General features: G+C 47.1%; 1 protein-coding gene across 4 annotated transcripts; it reads right to left on the bottom strand.

Moving 5' to 3' along the window:
* Positions 1–1,268: 1,268 nt before the first annotated feature.
* Positions 1,269–14,302, bottom strand: LOC135249801 (receptor expression-enhancing protein 2-like). 4 transcript variants are annotated; one of them, XM_064325374.1, is made up of 11 exons: positions 14,023–14,302; positions 10,946–11,018; positions 10,124–10,200; positions 9,109–9,229; positions 8,905–9,018; positions 8,331–8,532; positions 7,719–7,888; positions 5,738–7,398; positions 3,261–5,703; positions 2,319–2,428; positions 1,269–1,347 (listed from the first exon to the last, which is right to left on the bottom strand). In XM_064325374.1, the coding sequence occupies exons 1-8, from the start codon at positions 14,052–14,054 to the stop codon at positions 7,321–7,323; spliced, it is 867 nt and encodes a 288-aa protein (XP_064181444.1). In that variant the 5' UTR covers positions 14,055–14,302; the 3' UTR covers positions 1,269–1,347; positions 2,319–2,428; positions 3,261–5,703; positions 5,738–7,320. The 4 variants fall into 4 exon arrangements, with proteins under 4 accessions (XP_064181444.1, XP_064181443.1, XP_064181441.1 ...); XM_064325373.1 differs by having other exon boundaries at positions 3,261–5,926; positions 5,976–7,398; XM_064325371.1 differs by having other exon boundaries at positions 3,261–7,398.
* Positions 14,303–14,341: the final 39 nt, after the last annotated feature.

Genomic DNA, 14,341 nt, shown 5'->3' with positions numbered 1-14,341 from the left:
ACCTCGGAGTGCCCCCCTTCGCCTGCAGCCCCCTTCCTCCAGTGGTCCAGGTCTCACACCCCCCTGCCAGGCCCTCATCCCCCCTGACCCCCCAACACAGCTAAAGATATTCAGACACTGCAGAGCTTTACATAATCAGCAGCAATGGACACACATATGCACACATGCGCACCACATGCAACACGCAACACAAGCACACACCCCCAACATACATACACACACACACACACACACACACACACACACAGCACAAGCACACAACACACATACATCCACGCAACACAAGTATCCTATAGACTCTCACTCACTTTCAGCTGTTCCACAGCATACACACTTGGTAGCTAACAGCCCCCCCCCCCCAACATTCCATCACTCTAATAAACGGAAACCAACCGTCTCTAGCAGTTTCCTAGCAACATCTGCTGCTGACAGCAGGCTGAACTCAAATGGACCAGACCGACAGCCATGCCAAGATGTTTTCTTGCTGCTGGCATCCAGTACCCATTATCTGCCCATCTTAGTGGTTATAGTTATTTATTTGCGCGCTTCGCTGGCTCTGGATAATACAAGCGTAATATTTGGACCTGATAAAACCACAGTATGAACTTGTACTATCGAGTAACGAACAGCGTGCGTGCGTGTTAAAAGTACAGACATGAAGTAGGCCGACTAAGAGTGCAGTAAATGACTCAATCTTGTCGACATCAACTCTTACTCTCATAAAACAATGTTTTTTGTCTGGAATATATTACCGACACACACACACACACACACACACACACACACACACACACAGACTCAGCTCTACCCTACACAGTGAGGATGCCTGATGCAAATCGAGATGAAACGGCGCGAAGATAAACTAGCGGCGTTAATCTGCCGTCTCCTGCGGGCACATATCTTTATTTACCACACGCTCCTGTCCGTAACTGTGCGTCCCTCCAGAATGATCGCGAGCCCCCCGTGACGTAAGGGCCCATAAATCTAACGGCAGCTCTAGGGAATACCGCTCATTAATACTACATCTCCCCCGTAGGCGTGATGGCCATTAGCGCGGATCTCTGACTCGCGCTCCATAGTGATCCCGTAGCGGAAAGCGAAAACAACATTAATCAAAGGGAATCCGCACTGATGCGGGGAGCTAACTGGACAACACCGACAGGTCATCGGTCTCCCACCGGCAAATTAAATGACTTGCATACGCAAGCGATGCGCTGTCACTGCAACCCATGTTAGGAAAGTGTTACCATTCGACAGTCGATATGGGGTTATTAAAAATGGAAAATGCATTATTATCATAAGCTGTGTGACTATCCATCTTCTGTTTCTTTGCCCTTCTGTGTTCATCTGCAAGAAAATGTCATGCCGTAACAAGGTGTTATGTTACTTAATGATCACATTATCGGCAATTCTTCAGTGACACCTTGTGGCGGAAGGGCCGTACTGCACGTGGAACATCACTTCTCACCGTGTACCGAAATCTTGCCAGATTTCAAATAGTCAACGTTTACGGTTCTGGTTCGTGCGAAGTAAAAACAGTTTCTATTTATATTTTCATAGACCCAAATTACTAAATCAATATGAATACAATAAATGTAAATATAAAATCGATATTAATGAGAATCTCCTGGTTTAAATGGGATTGTGGTTTCAGGTGATTAAAGAGAAAGGTATTTAATTACAGTTGGAAGATAGAAGGGGTTGGAGTCAAATAATCACAATTAAACAAATGTGCAATGAAAGACAATTTCTACAGTTTACCATTAACAGTAAAATGCACTCAGCAGCATTTTTGGTACCCTTCTGATTTTGGGGAAATATCCGTATGCAAGGAGACCATGTGTATCTACACTTTCTAATCATGTTGAATAAACCTTTGTGTAAAGCTGTGCCATTTGTTTCAATATGAAAAATGTAAAGTTGGCAATCGTTTGTATATTTGCCCCTATATTGTAAACCAATATATTACACCATTTCGCCAGGCCACTGTGCCATTGCAAGGCAGGGCAGGGCAGTGTTTGGTTTAAATCCACAGAAACCCACACCACTGGCGACTGGTGAACGCATTCTGTTTGGAATAAACCCCATGGAAGATGCAACGCCATTTTGAATTCCAGTGTGTGCGGGGAAACCGCTGTCTGTCACGAAAGAGAACCGCGCTATCTACTTTTTCAGCATTGTCAACTCCTAAAAACGTGTCCCTTTTCTGTCATTTTATGAGTGCTACGTTGTTTTCTAAATGGCGTTTGGGCTCTTCAGTTTGTAACTTGAGGCAACCACCACGAGCTCGATCGAAGTTTTCTATTTTGCTATCTGACCTTCTTCCACAACGACGACAGAGTTCCACAGGTGTCAGAGGTCCGGGCCGTCTGGGTTCAGGTAGGGCTCCTGGATGTCGGTTTCATGTGTAGGCCAAGATCTTCAGATGCTGTGAGAGGTTTAGAATGATGTTTTAGGGTCAAGGTTACATGATCTCGGAACAGGTTTGGGGAGGGTATTAGGAAAATCAAATTAAAAGGCCCTTTTTGATTCTTGTAAATTATTTTGAATAAAACATGTTATATCAAAAGTTAGCAATACCCATATTCGTACACGTCGTGCTGGAAGAATAGAACAAGAACAGTTTCCCTCGTCTCACACAAGATTAAAGCTAAAGTAATGTCCAGCAGGCTAAAGGCCACAGTTAACACTACCACGGGCGAGATAGCCTAGCCACCGCCGCGCTTGCCGTGTGTTAGTGGGGCTAGGAAACTCTGCCATTCCCCTGTAGCCTACCTGATCCGTGTCCTTTTTATTCGCGCCTGTATTTAACCGCTGCACATAATTCTATGCTACAAATTAAAATATCGTTGACTTTAGTCAGCGTGAACTAATTTGAAAATTACATGCTTACAAATAAGGGCTAAAGGCGTGGAATGTGTATTAATACAGCGCGCGCACAGAGAGAGAGAGAATGGAGTTCTCGGCGCACCTGCCCGGCTAATTAAAGGGAAACTAAGATTTAATCAGCAGCCGGCTCAGTCTCGCGTTGAATTTAATCAGTTTGGTTTGAAGCACGTTCTTTGTGTGCGTTTCAAAAGACTGCGCCCGTTTTTTTTTTTTTTTTAACTGCCATGTTTGTTAGATCAGACTTCCGCATACAGGACACAAGTTTTTGTGTTTACCTCTTCATTGAGCCGTGTGGCATCAAGGCTCGACTGGCTGCATTAGGTAGCCTCGGGCAAGTATATTTAAACAGATTTAAACGACTTTTTCCTCACCAGGCTGGAGTCTCCACAGACGGTTGTGTACCCCCGAACCTCTTTCACACGTAATACCTGGGGTTGACACGGAAAATTAAACACCAGTTAAGCCAACCAGCGTCTGACCCATTCGCATCACACCAATTTGGTGTATAGTGGGTCTATGTATTTGGCCGAACGCCGCTCCAGGGCGGTCCTAGCGTACGTCTGGATAACGTGCACATCAAGTGCACGGCACTCTTGCACTTACGCCAAGCTCATGAACGCGCACGCTGAGACCATTTCTCACAGTCACAATATCAACACAAATATCCCACAGGGATGACGTGTCCTTTTTTTTTTTACCATCCTTTAATTTGTCTGAATTTATTAATTGTATATCACAATAATTCAGTGCATTTCATGAGCAATCTTCCAGCACAGAACTCAAACCGCCATTGACTTCTTAACCTTTATTCTGTAGTTGAGCATTGGACATTGGCACAAACAACGTATAATTCTCTGACAGTGGAAACCCTGTACACAGCATAATAATGATTTCAAACAAAATAATACATTGACAGTAAAATAAATATCAAAGTAACAGAATTAGAAAAAAGTCATTTATGCAATAACTGAAAAACTGCAGTTGCTAGGCCATGTTAGAGAACATGTTTAATGTGTGTCAAGCATGTTACGTCTTATCCCATTCAATGCAAACCAAACACACTAATGCTTCTTAGAGAGGACAGGACAGTGCAAATGACTTGAGTGAGTTACTAAAATTGAATTTGGCAAAAATGGCAAAAATAAATTAAAAAACGAAACAAAACGAAAATGCCTGAACTCATGGCAGCAACAGCTGCCTCCTCTCTAGTTCCTTTTAAAACACCGTCTCGGCTTTTGGTTTATGAAATATGAGCAACAATAATTAGCCAGTTGTTTGTCTATTTAAGGTCGAAAGGCAACAAATGGTTAGTTCTGAGCCGAGGAGGCATCGGTAATCCTACGTACACAGAGGTCAGGACGTGCCGCCCCGTATGATTGGTCGAGCGGCTTCTCTGATTGGTTAAGGGGCTGCTAACTTGGCCCTCCCCTTTAACATGGTCACACGCACAATGTGAGAGAACCTCTTCGTCCTTCACTCATCAACAAAGTAAAAACAAAATAAGATAATACTGAAAAGTCTGCAAACAACCCCCCCAACCCCCATCGAGTTCATTCATTTTTCTGCATAAAACAGCTTTGGAGAGCTACACAGTAAAATGCCCAGTGTAACTGAAGTCTAACATAATACATACGAGTCTAACTGGGACTGTATTTTGTACTCAGTAAGGGTTCATTTAACACTGAACACTGTGTGTAAGGTCCAAACAAAGATAAAAACAAATGTAGGTTTGTCATGATTTCACCCCAACAAACAGAGCAACTTAAAAACCCAGAATCCTAAAAATAACAGCACTGCTGTAGGGACTAAGGCAAGCGAGCTCACTGGCACAGCCCAGATCAGAATTATTTACATGCAGTCATTCAGCAACTGCAAAATATTCCAGCAGTTTCTTCTAGTCCACCCCCAGCAGCGCTGACTTTGGCTCCCCCTGGTGTTCAAAATTAGTGTTACAATGGTGCCACTGTTGCGTTCTTCAGAACCCACGGCCCCCTAAAGGTTGTCTAAGGACAGGAGTTGAACGTTGCCAACGGCAACACGGTTTAGACTTCCAATATTTGCCAGCGTAGCATTTAAACTGAATCCTGAGGTTTTAAACCTACTTTGACGCTCGCTAACAGATTATATTTTTAACTGATTGTAGCTAACCGCTAACACCACAGTAACTGAGACTTATTTAACGAGGAGGGCATCAGTAGCCGCACGTCTATGGTAATAAGAGCAGATATGGGATTAAGCGCGCAGCGAGGCAGCCTGCCAGCGGTCGGCCCGGCCCTGTCTGGCGTACTTCTGCTTTGGCGGTGCGCCCCCGGGTAACCATGGGAACGGCGGGCCGTTGCTCAGGCCACCCGAGGCCCTATCCCGCGAGCCGACGTCCCCGCGGACGAGTCGCTGGCAGCGGACCTCGCCTCACCTCGCCTCGCCTCACCCCACCCCGCGCAGCGGCCTGATCTAAAAACGCTCATGAGCTTAAGATCCAGCGGCTCGCTGAGAAACAACCCGCCCGTTCGCACATCCGCCAGCGAGAGACACTATTAAAAACAAACACAGCAGTCTATGGTACTGCCCAGTCGATATCTATGGTCAGTCTCACTGAAATCTGTACTGGTCCACTTTCTATGGTCTCACTGCAATCTGTACTGGTCCACTGTCTATGGTCTGTCTGAAATCTGTACTAGTCCACTTTCTATGGTCCCATGCAATCTGTACTCGTCCACTGTCTATGGTCTATCTGCAATCTGTACTGGTCCACTCTCTATGGTCTGTCTGCAATCTGTACTGGTCCACTTTCTATGGTCTGTCTGCAATCTGTACCTGTCCACTCTCTATGGTCCCATGCAATCTGTACTGGTCCACGGTCTACTGCCTGTCTGATTTTTTTTTTTTTTTTTTTTTTTACAGGCCTGTTTATGGTCAGTCTACGGTCTGTACTAGTTTACCATCTATGGTTAGTGTGCAGTTCTGACCAGTCCGTTCGTCACGGACCACCTGTAGGCCAGTGACCCCCAGACACATCCCACTCCACACAGTAGACCACCTGTAGGCCAGTGACCCCCAGACACATCCCACTCCACACAGTAGACCACCTGTAGGCCATTGCCTCCTGGCTGCAGGTACCCAGGAAACGGTCGCCATGTCAACCTGCCGTAACCCCCACACACATACCGTGCTTACGCTGAGCTCCCATAACAGTCCCATGCTTTCAAAGCACTTCTTCCTACATTTCCAAACGTAGGAACCTTCCGTATACAGATGGTACTATATGAACGCACAAACACAGAATCCATACATGAGAGCATGTATCAGCTAGTGCTATACAGTAGATACGTATTTTTGTTTATGTTTTTAAAACAGTGCCTACTTTTTACATGTGCAGATATGGGAACATATTTAGACATTCTAGAAACAAAAGCACACAGCAAGAGGAAGAGAAGGAGGGAGAGAGAGAGAGAAAAACACCTCTGGCTTCATCTCATAATTGGTTGTTGTTCGGTCGGTACAAGCCTGCTGGCGAAAGTTATACTTCGAAACCTTTGCGTCGTTCTGAACATATGGTAGAACAAACAGCCCCCTTCATCGCCCTGGCAACACGTGACCCTGCCAACCGAGGCTCACTGGACTGGAGGTGAGAGAGAGACAAAACTCCCTGACAGCCGAGTAAATACCTTCCAGGTCTCCACGGTAACACCACGTGAGCGTTCCGTCCTGCGCACTCCAGTATGCCAGCGTGCGTTACTGAGCACGTGCAGACTTACAGAACACATACAGGCCGTCATTCTGGTCATTCTTCTATGAACGCAGTCTCTCCCTAGATCCATCCATCTCTCCCTCCCTCCCTTAGTCCCCTCTCCTTTAGTCCTGGGCCCGTGGTATCTTTCCTATTTTGCTCCAAAGATAATGGTCCTTGCCCACCCCCCCAAAATTCCCTCTCCCCTTTGAAACTATGCTGGCCTAATTTGGAAAGTGATATAATGCAGAAAGCGTCAGCTCCACACACAGCAGGACTGCACTCCACACACTGGACCAGGGAACACCGGGGCCTGCTGGCCTGGTAATAATGACTATGGGGAACGCTGCAGGGAGAAACACACCCCACACACACACAGTGTGGGGGTATCAGGACGATCAGGATAAACCTTCAAAGTGGGGTAGAGTTGTGTCGTCCATCTGCTCTCTTTTACACACACACACACACACTCGCACGCACGCACGCATGTATATGTAGACACGAAGAAAAATCTTGCCGGGTAGTACCTCACCACCATTACGGGACTACAGGGCATACTGAAGATGAACCTCCATTATCAGAATTAAACCAGTAAGGGTTTGTGCGTGTGTGTATATGTGCACGTGTGTGTGTGAGAGCGAGAGAGACAGAGCTCGGACAGACAGGCAGACAGCGTGCTAGCGTAGGGGTGGAGGAGGCCCAGCTCAGGCGGACTCTGTTGGAGTGCCAGCTGCAGTGGCAGTCTTCTTCTTTGGTGGTTTCTTTACGATCTTGCTTTGAGTCTGAGAGAGAGGAACAGCGGGGGGGCATAGAAACACACACAATCAATTACAAAAAAAAAAACAACAAAACAACCTTTTCATAATAAAGACAAGCCACAGTCTGAATTCACACACACACACACACACACGCACCGGCGTGCACACATACAGACACACTGTGTGGTGTGTGTGTGTGTGTGTGTGTGTGTGTGTGTGTGTGTGTGTGTGTGTGTGTGTGTGTGTGTGTGTGTGTGTGTGTGTGTGTGTGTGTGTGTGTGTGTGTGTGAGTGTGTGTGTGTGAGTGTGTGTGTGTGTGTGTGCGTGTGTGAGTGTGTGAGTACCTCTGATTTGGCAGCAGCAGGCTTCTTGGCTCTGACGCTCGCTGTGCGTTTGGGGGGCCTCTCTGCAGTGTCCTCGTCAGACTGCTCTGTCCTGGCCTCTGATTGGTCGGCGTCAGACTTGGAGCTGTGCTGCGATTCGTCGGAAGCGGCAGCGGTGGGCGTCGTGCGTGCTGAGATACAGCAGAGGAGGTGTGATTGACAGAAGACAGGCATGAAAACAACGCTCTCACTCTCTCACTCTCTCACTCTCTCACTCTCCCCACACCCCTCCACAGACATCTGAATCCCTCCCATTCTAGGAAAAAAAAAAAACGCCCAGCCCTGTTCCTGGAGATCTGCCATCCCCCTGTAGGTTTTCACTTCAACCCTAATTTGGCACCCCTGATTCTACTAATTAGCAGTTCAGTGATCTCTCTAGCTGTTGAATGAGGCGTGCTTTGTTTGGGTTGGAGTGAAGACCTGCAGGACGGGGGATCTCCAGGCACGGGGGGGGGGCAGCCCTGTTCTGTGGGGTTTATTTAGTAGTGAGCGGATTGGCTGGGATTCTGAGCCAATCCCTGCTGTGTCAGCCTGTGCCGCCTGTGCCCGCCTGTTGTGCCCGCAGCGCTGTACCTGGGCGGGAGGTGCTCCTGGTTCGGGGAGCAGGTCCCCCCCCTTGTCCCGCGTCCTCGGCTATGTCCTGCAGCCCGGCTGCGGAGCTGCGCAGTCGGGTGTCTGCGGCGTGCAGCTGCAGCTCCTCCTCTTCCTCATCGTGGATCAGCGTCAGGTCCTGCATGCTGAAGCTGCGCAGCTTGTCCGACAGGACGCCCTGTCCCTGCAGAGCACAGCACAGTACACCTCACAGCCTGCGCATACTTGCGCATATCTGCGCATACCTGTCCCTGTACAACACAGCACGTCTCACAGTCACAGCCTGCGCATATCTGCGCATACCTGTCCCTGTACAACACAGCATGTCTCACAGTCACAGCCTGCGCATACCTGCAGACACCTGCGCATACCTGTGCATACCTGCCCATGCACAGCACAGTACGTCTTGCTAAAGCTGAAGTCTTACAGGTGTATTGGCACGCTTCAGGTATTGGTACACTGACAGTGTCCCAAACACTAAGATGACCAGACTGACTGACCCCTGATATTAAATCTCATGTATAAGGGGGAAGGGCGCCGGGGGGGTCCCGCTCACCTTGCTGGCGGCGGTAACGGCGGCGGTGGCGGCCAGGTTCAGACCCCTCTTCCCATAACGCATCATGGTCTCATAGCTGCGGTCCTTCGCCTGAGTGATGTACTCATCGATCTCCTGATGTACACGGGGGGGAGGAATGAGACGGGCCATGGGAGGAGGCGGGGGAGGGGCACAGAGGAAGGGGGGTGAGTGGGGGTCACTGACCTGCTCCCTATTGGACAGCGTCGGGTGGACAAACTTGCGGTAGAGGAGGCTGGAGCCCTTGGTGTAGGGAGACAGCAGCCAGATGACAAAGGCAATCTTCAGCTCGAAGTAGAACGGGAACCTGGGGGCCACAATCACAGCAGCAGTGAGATCAGGACTGAATTCCGAAGTGAGTTCATTCTACATTTAGCAGTGATTTCATTCTGAACTGAGCAGTGAGTTCAGCAGTGAGATCAGTCCAGAATTCAGTAGTCAGCTCAGTCATGAATTCAGCAGTGAGATCAGGACTGAATTCAGAAGTGAGATCAGGACTGAATTCAGCAGTGAGATCAGGTCTGAATTCAGCAGTGAGATCAGGGCTGAATTCAGCAGTGAGTTCAGTCCTGAATTCAGCCATTTGTAAAAAGCAACCAAATGGATCCAAAGGCAGGCAAGAGGAGAGAGGGGCATGTGCTAAGTGAGAAGGGGGCGGGGAACTGAAACAGAGGGGAGTGAGGGACAATTGGGAGGTGTGGCAGAAATCTAAACTTACGCTTCTAGTCACCTACACAAGGAGCTATACAGAATGATGCTACTTATTTTGCTAATTATTTCACAGCCGTTTAACACTGTGAAGTTAAATTTAATTGCTCCTTTGAAATTATTTCCAAGTCCTGTGTGGTCTCTATCCACACGACAGCACAAGTACGTACAGTGCAGCAGTACATCTCGCCTAATTAAAATTAGATGCTTCTTTTGAGAAATAAACACACACAAGGACTTCAGCCACTAATAAAATGCCTGACTGTGGAAATATGTTCTGCTGTCGTGGTGCATTAAGGAATGTAGAGAGTTCAGCTGCACACATTCCTTATGCGTACAGTAATTAATATTTATACGCATTCAGACGTGGCGTGCATTTGCAGCCAGTGTTCTGGACCTGATGCTAATGCAGATCCAAACTCATACTGATAAAGCCTTTTATGGGGGAGCAGGAGGGTTCTAGTAGGGGCGTGCTGACTTGACACTAACTCACCAGTACAGGATGATGTCTGTGAGCGTCTCTGCTGTGGTGAAGAAGGCAAAAACTATCCAGTACATCATCCACTTAACCTGCATGGAGACACACTGCAATTAGCTTAGACAGGCTCACACACACACACAGACATCCACACACAAACACATACACACAGACTGCATCACCATGCACCCTAAACACACACATTATAACTGTTATTTTGTGGGGCCAGAGGCGGTTATTAATATGGTTATGTGTGAAGAATGTTCCCCTTAGTGATCCAGTGAACGTTAGCTGTTCGTCACACACATTTCTGCGCTTCTTAAATCGGATTCACTGTCACAGCCGCCGTTTAACGGTAATTATCCAGACAGCGGCAGTAACAGAAACTCCAAAAGCCCGGGGGGGGGGCGGGTAGGGGACGCGGCTCATTTCCCCACGGTAACATTCCCAGCAGCCTCGTGACGCTCCTCAGACGGACAGGGGGGCACGAGATGGGCGAGACACGGCGCGCATGCAGCCGTCTACAGCGCGAGAGGAACAGAGACAACAGAGCTAAAGAAGGCCTTACCCCTCCCCTCTGGATGATTGCTATGGTAACCAGCAGCAGGCATAATGAGGCCGAAGGTAAACAAGAGAGAAGGGGGTTTCGCCCACAGGCACGCGAACGGGACCCCAAAACTCACGCCTGACAGGAGCGCTCGTGGTCAGGGTCAGATAATCATCACCATCATCACGCTCATTATCTCTATTGGTTTTTTTTCCAAACCGAATTATGCTAATTTATTTAACACGCTCCCATCTTTTTTTGCAGAAGAGCAGGGCGGCGACGGCACTCACGTATTCCTTCACATTCTTCGTCTTAACGGCCTTGTAGGAGGAGTAGGCAGGATACAGCGTCCCGAAAGCCAGACTGTGGAGAGAGGAGGTCCGGTCAGTGTCTGAACATACAGCCCGGAGCCAAAATGCAACGGGCCACCAGTCTGAAATCTGTTAAATGTAGTCTGGTTATCGGAGTCATCAACTCCATGATCGCACCTGATAAGGGATCGTGAATATAAACAGGCCGTTAAGCGATTTACGTGCAGTTGTTTACTGTCTGCGTAAAACGCTGACAAATCCGCTTCGATTTGTTCTGACTCCCCGGGACAGTAATTAAACAGGGTCTTAGACCCTGTACAGTACGTACGTCAGCCATTTAGTTTTTCATTCAACGGAGCTTTTTATTACCCAGGGCGACTGAATTAATGTGGGACAGCGGAGATCACGCGCTGCGGTCGCTCGCGCGTCCCTTAGAGCGTCCCGCGTTTGTCAGAATAATCAAAACCATAAATGCAGTGTCATCCCGAGGATCAGACGGACTCGTAAAGCTTAATTCGGTCAAATAAATGCTTCAGTATTCCAGCGCATGGAACCCAGCACATTTACACAACCCCGCAACCTCCCGACCGAAGAAGAAAAAACAACACCCCACAACAGACAAGCTAATAAATACATAAAACTTACCGCGCCAGTTAGGCAGATCACAAACCGCTCTGCCAAACTGCGGGTGTAAACACGATCATTCAAAGACTTTCCTCTCGTCTAGTTTTAATTCCAAAACTACAGGCCAATTCCCCACACTTACAGACAACTCAGAACCAAGTAACGCTCAAAACATGAGCTCAGTCTTAATTTAAAAATAAAAATTGATACAAGAGACATTAACTACAAGGCTCAAATTCATGTGTTGGTTTCTATATGAGCCAGTCTTGCATCCCTACTGTCAGGCAGCATGGGAAATAAAGTTAAATGATGATAACCCACTTGGATGCATGCACACACTGCACCAAACACTACAGGGACTTATCACACAGCATGTAGTGAACTTGCAGCGAGATCTTTCCAGATGCACTGTTGTCCATATCTATAAAAATTTCAAACTAAAACTAATTTTTAAAATACAAAGCCAATTAATTCCTTGTTTTAAAAAAGTGCACACAAATCCAGTTCAGTCATCAGGAACACCTTTAAAAAAAAGTTTTAAAGTGATTTAGATGTGCAAACATCTCCTGTCCAGACACTGGTATCTGGCTTCCTGCTAACTTCCACTAAGCTGGTTTCAAATTTCCTAAAAAATATGAGAATAACACCCCCTTTATCAGGGGCCAGCACGGCTTTTACAAGGAAACTGGGGGGTGGGGGGCTGTCTCTGCAAGACGGATGGGCACTCGGGCAAAGTCAGGAAATGTGTGGCAACACATCAGCAATTTAACATCATACATTAATGCCATTTTGTTGTTTTGAATCAGTAGCTCCTGCAACAACTTCATATACATTTGTCCCAGCGGTATAGTTCAATATGCACACAAAAAAGCACATCTCACACACACATCACACACACACAGAGGGAAAAATGGAATGAGCTTTCAGACACTCAGGAAGAGCCGTGCACGTGACCCCGGCCGTGCACACGCACGTGAACGCACGTGCCTGCAGACGGTGTGTGCCTTCTGATTGGCTGCCTGTGATTTCTGCTGATTTGACAGGAAGCTGGCAGGATGGAGCGAGGATAACTGGGAGCTACAGGAGATGAGACAGCAGGAGAGAGAGTGCATGTGTGTGTGTGCATGCCTGTCAGTCTGTGTGTCTGTGAGCCAGTGTTAGTTAATGCAGGGTGTGGGTGTGTGTGTGTGTGTGTGTGTGTCCATCTGAGCTAATGTAGAGTGAGTGTGAGAGAGTGTTAGCTGATGCAGTGTGTGTGTGTGTCAGTGCATGTGCGTTTCCCTCTCTCTACCCAGTCAAATGTGCAGTCAGCCAGCGGGCCACCGTCTGCTCGATGCAGGCGCTCCCCGTCCCGTCCCTGCCCCGTCCCCCTCCTGTCCCGTCCCGTCCCGTCCCCCTCCTGTCCTCCTCCTGTCCCATCCCCCTCACGCCTCTCCACCCCCCTGGGGACTGGACGGGCAGTGAGCCTGGAGCAGATCCCTGTTCACAATCCGAAACCACAAAGATAAAACCCTCCTTCTTCCCTCAGTCCCCACGGTACACCACAGAACAGGCCGAGTCCCATCACACTTAAACCCTTCCTCCCATGTTAACCACAACGCTTTCTCTTCCATAAAGCTGTTTATTCTTGGTTCTGTAAATTAGGGACAGTGGTAAATGGTATATAAACAATGGTATATACCAAAAAAAACACAAAAAAAAAACAGCTGAACTGAATTATATACCACAGTAAAATAACAAAGGTTGTCAAGATTTTGGTGTACATATGTGTGAAACTGACATATGTATGTTTTATAACGATTTATGTACAGTATAGTCTGTTCCAAATGAAAAACATACCTTGGGCCTCTCCCTTTAAATCAGAAATAGCGCTGTCACTTTGGGCCACCTGACCAAGACTGCCTTAACAAAAATGCTTTATTCAGGGACAATTTCGGCAAGAAGAACTATTTTATGAAGAGCGAACATCCATGAACAGTTAACTAACTTATTATTATAGACTATTCTCAAAGCTGTTCCCTTTAAAAGTAAAAAATGATTAAATAATATCATAATTGTTTTTTTTTTTTAAACGTAGCTATGTAGCTAAATATTAAAGTGTCAACATCAAATGACTTCAAATGGCTAACAAAAACCACAGCCGAAACACATAAACCTTTAATTTGTGATAACATTTATCTTTGTACACAAGCAGCAAACAAGCTTAATTACGACTTTAACCGATGCAACTGTGACGGCAATATTTACACAAGCGGCAAACACTTCCTTTAATCTTAAACACGTAAATACCTAGTACTCTAAAATATCGTTCAGATGTCAAACTATCCGTTAGCCAGCCGACAAGCTGAACCTTGCTTGATAATATCTTTATGGCATTAGCATTTCCAGTAACGGGCCAACAGGACAACAAACACCGCAAACAGAATACTTACACCACTATCCGAGAGATGATCCAGGATACCATCTTGACTAGTTCAACCGTTTCTCTATGCTTACGCGTTTTACCCCCCCATTCCTACAATGGGTCGTTAATACAATGCAAAGCCAGTAGTTTGCTGAATTACACAGGTAGCGTTGCAGCCAGGAATTCTGCAGCGTTCATACCGAAAATCCCTATCACAGTCATCGGCCTGACTCCGCTCTTAAAGAGACAGTGCAATGCGCTCTTCGTCGGCAGTAATGTTGCGTTTTTCTGAAACGTGATTGGTTCGTGGCGGCCATATTTGTTTTCTTCCAAAAGCTACTATAGTC

This window comes from Anguilla rostrata, chromosome 3 (genome assembly GCF_018555375.3).
Source record: "Anguilla rostrata isolate EN2019 chromosome 3, ASM1855537v3, whole genome shotgun sequence".
NCBI classification, from domain to species: Eukaryota; Metazoa; Chordata; class Actinopteri; order Anguilliformes; family Anguillidae; genus Anguilla; species Anguilla rostrata.
Note: the sequence above shows the minus strand (reverse complement) of the source record. Positions and strands in the feature narration are given on the sequence as shown.

What these genes read in the sequence shown, in the direction of transcription:
- LOC135249801 (XM_064325371.1), bottom strand. Translation starts at nt 14,054, where the DNA reads ATGGTATCCTGGATCATCTCTCGGATAGTGGT. An exon ending in CGAAGAATGTGAAGGAATAC is followed by an intron (nt 10,201 to 10,945) that starts GTGAGTGCCGTC and finishes GTCTCCATGCAG; the next exon opens with GTTAAGTGGATGATGTACTG. An exon ending in CGCTGTCCAATAGGGAGCAG is followed by an intron (nt 9,019 to 9,108) that starts GTCAGTGACCCC and finishes CGTGTACATCAG; the next exon opens with GAGATCGATGAGTACATCAC.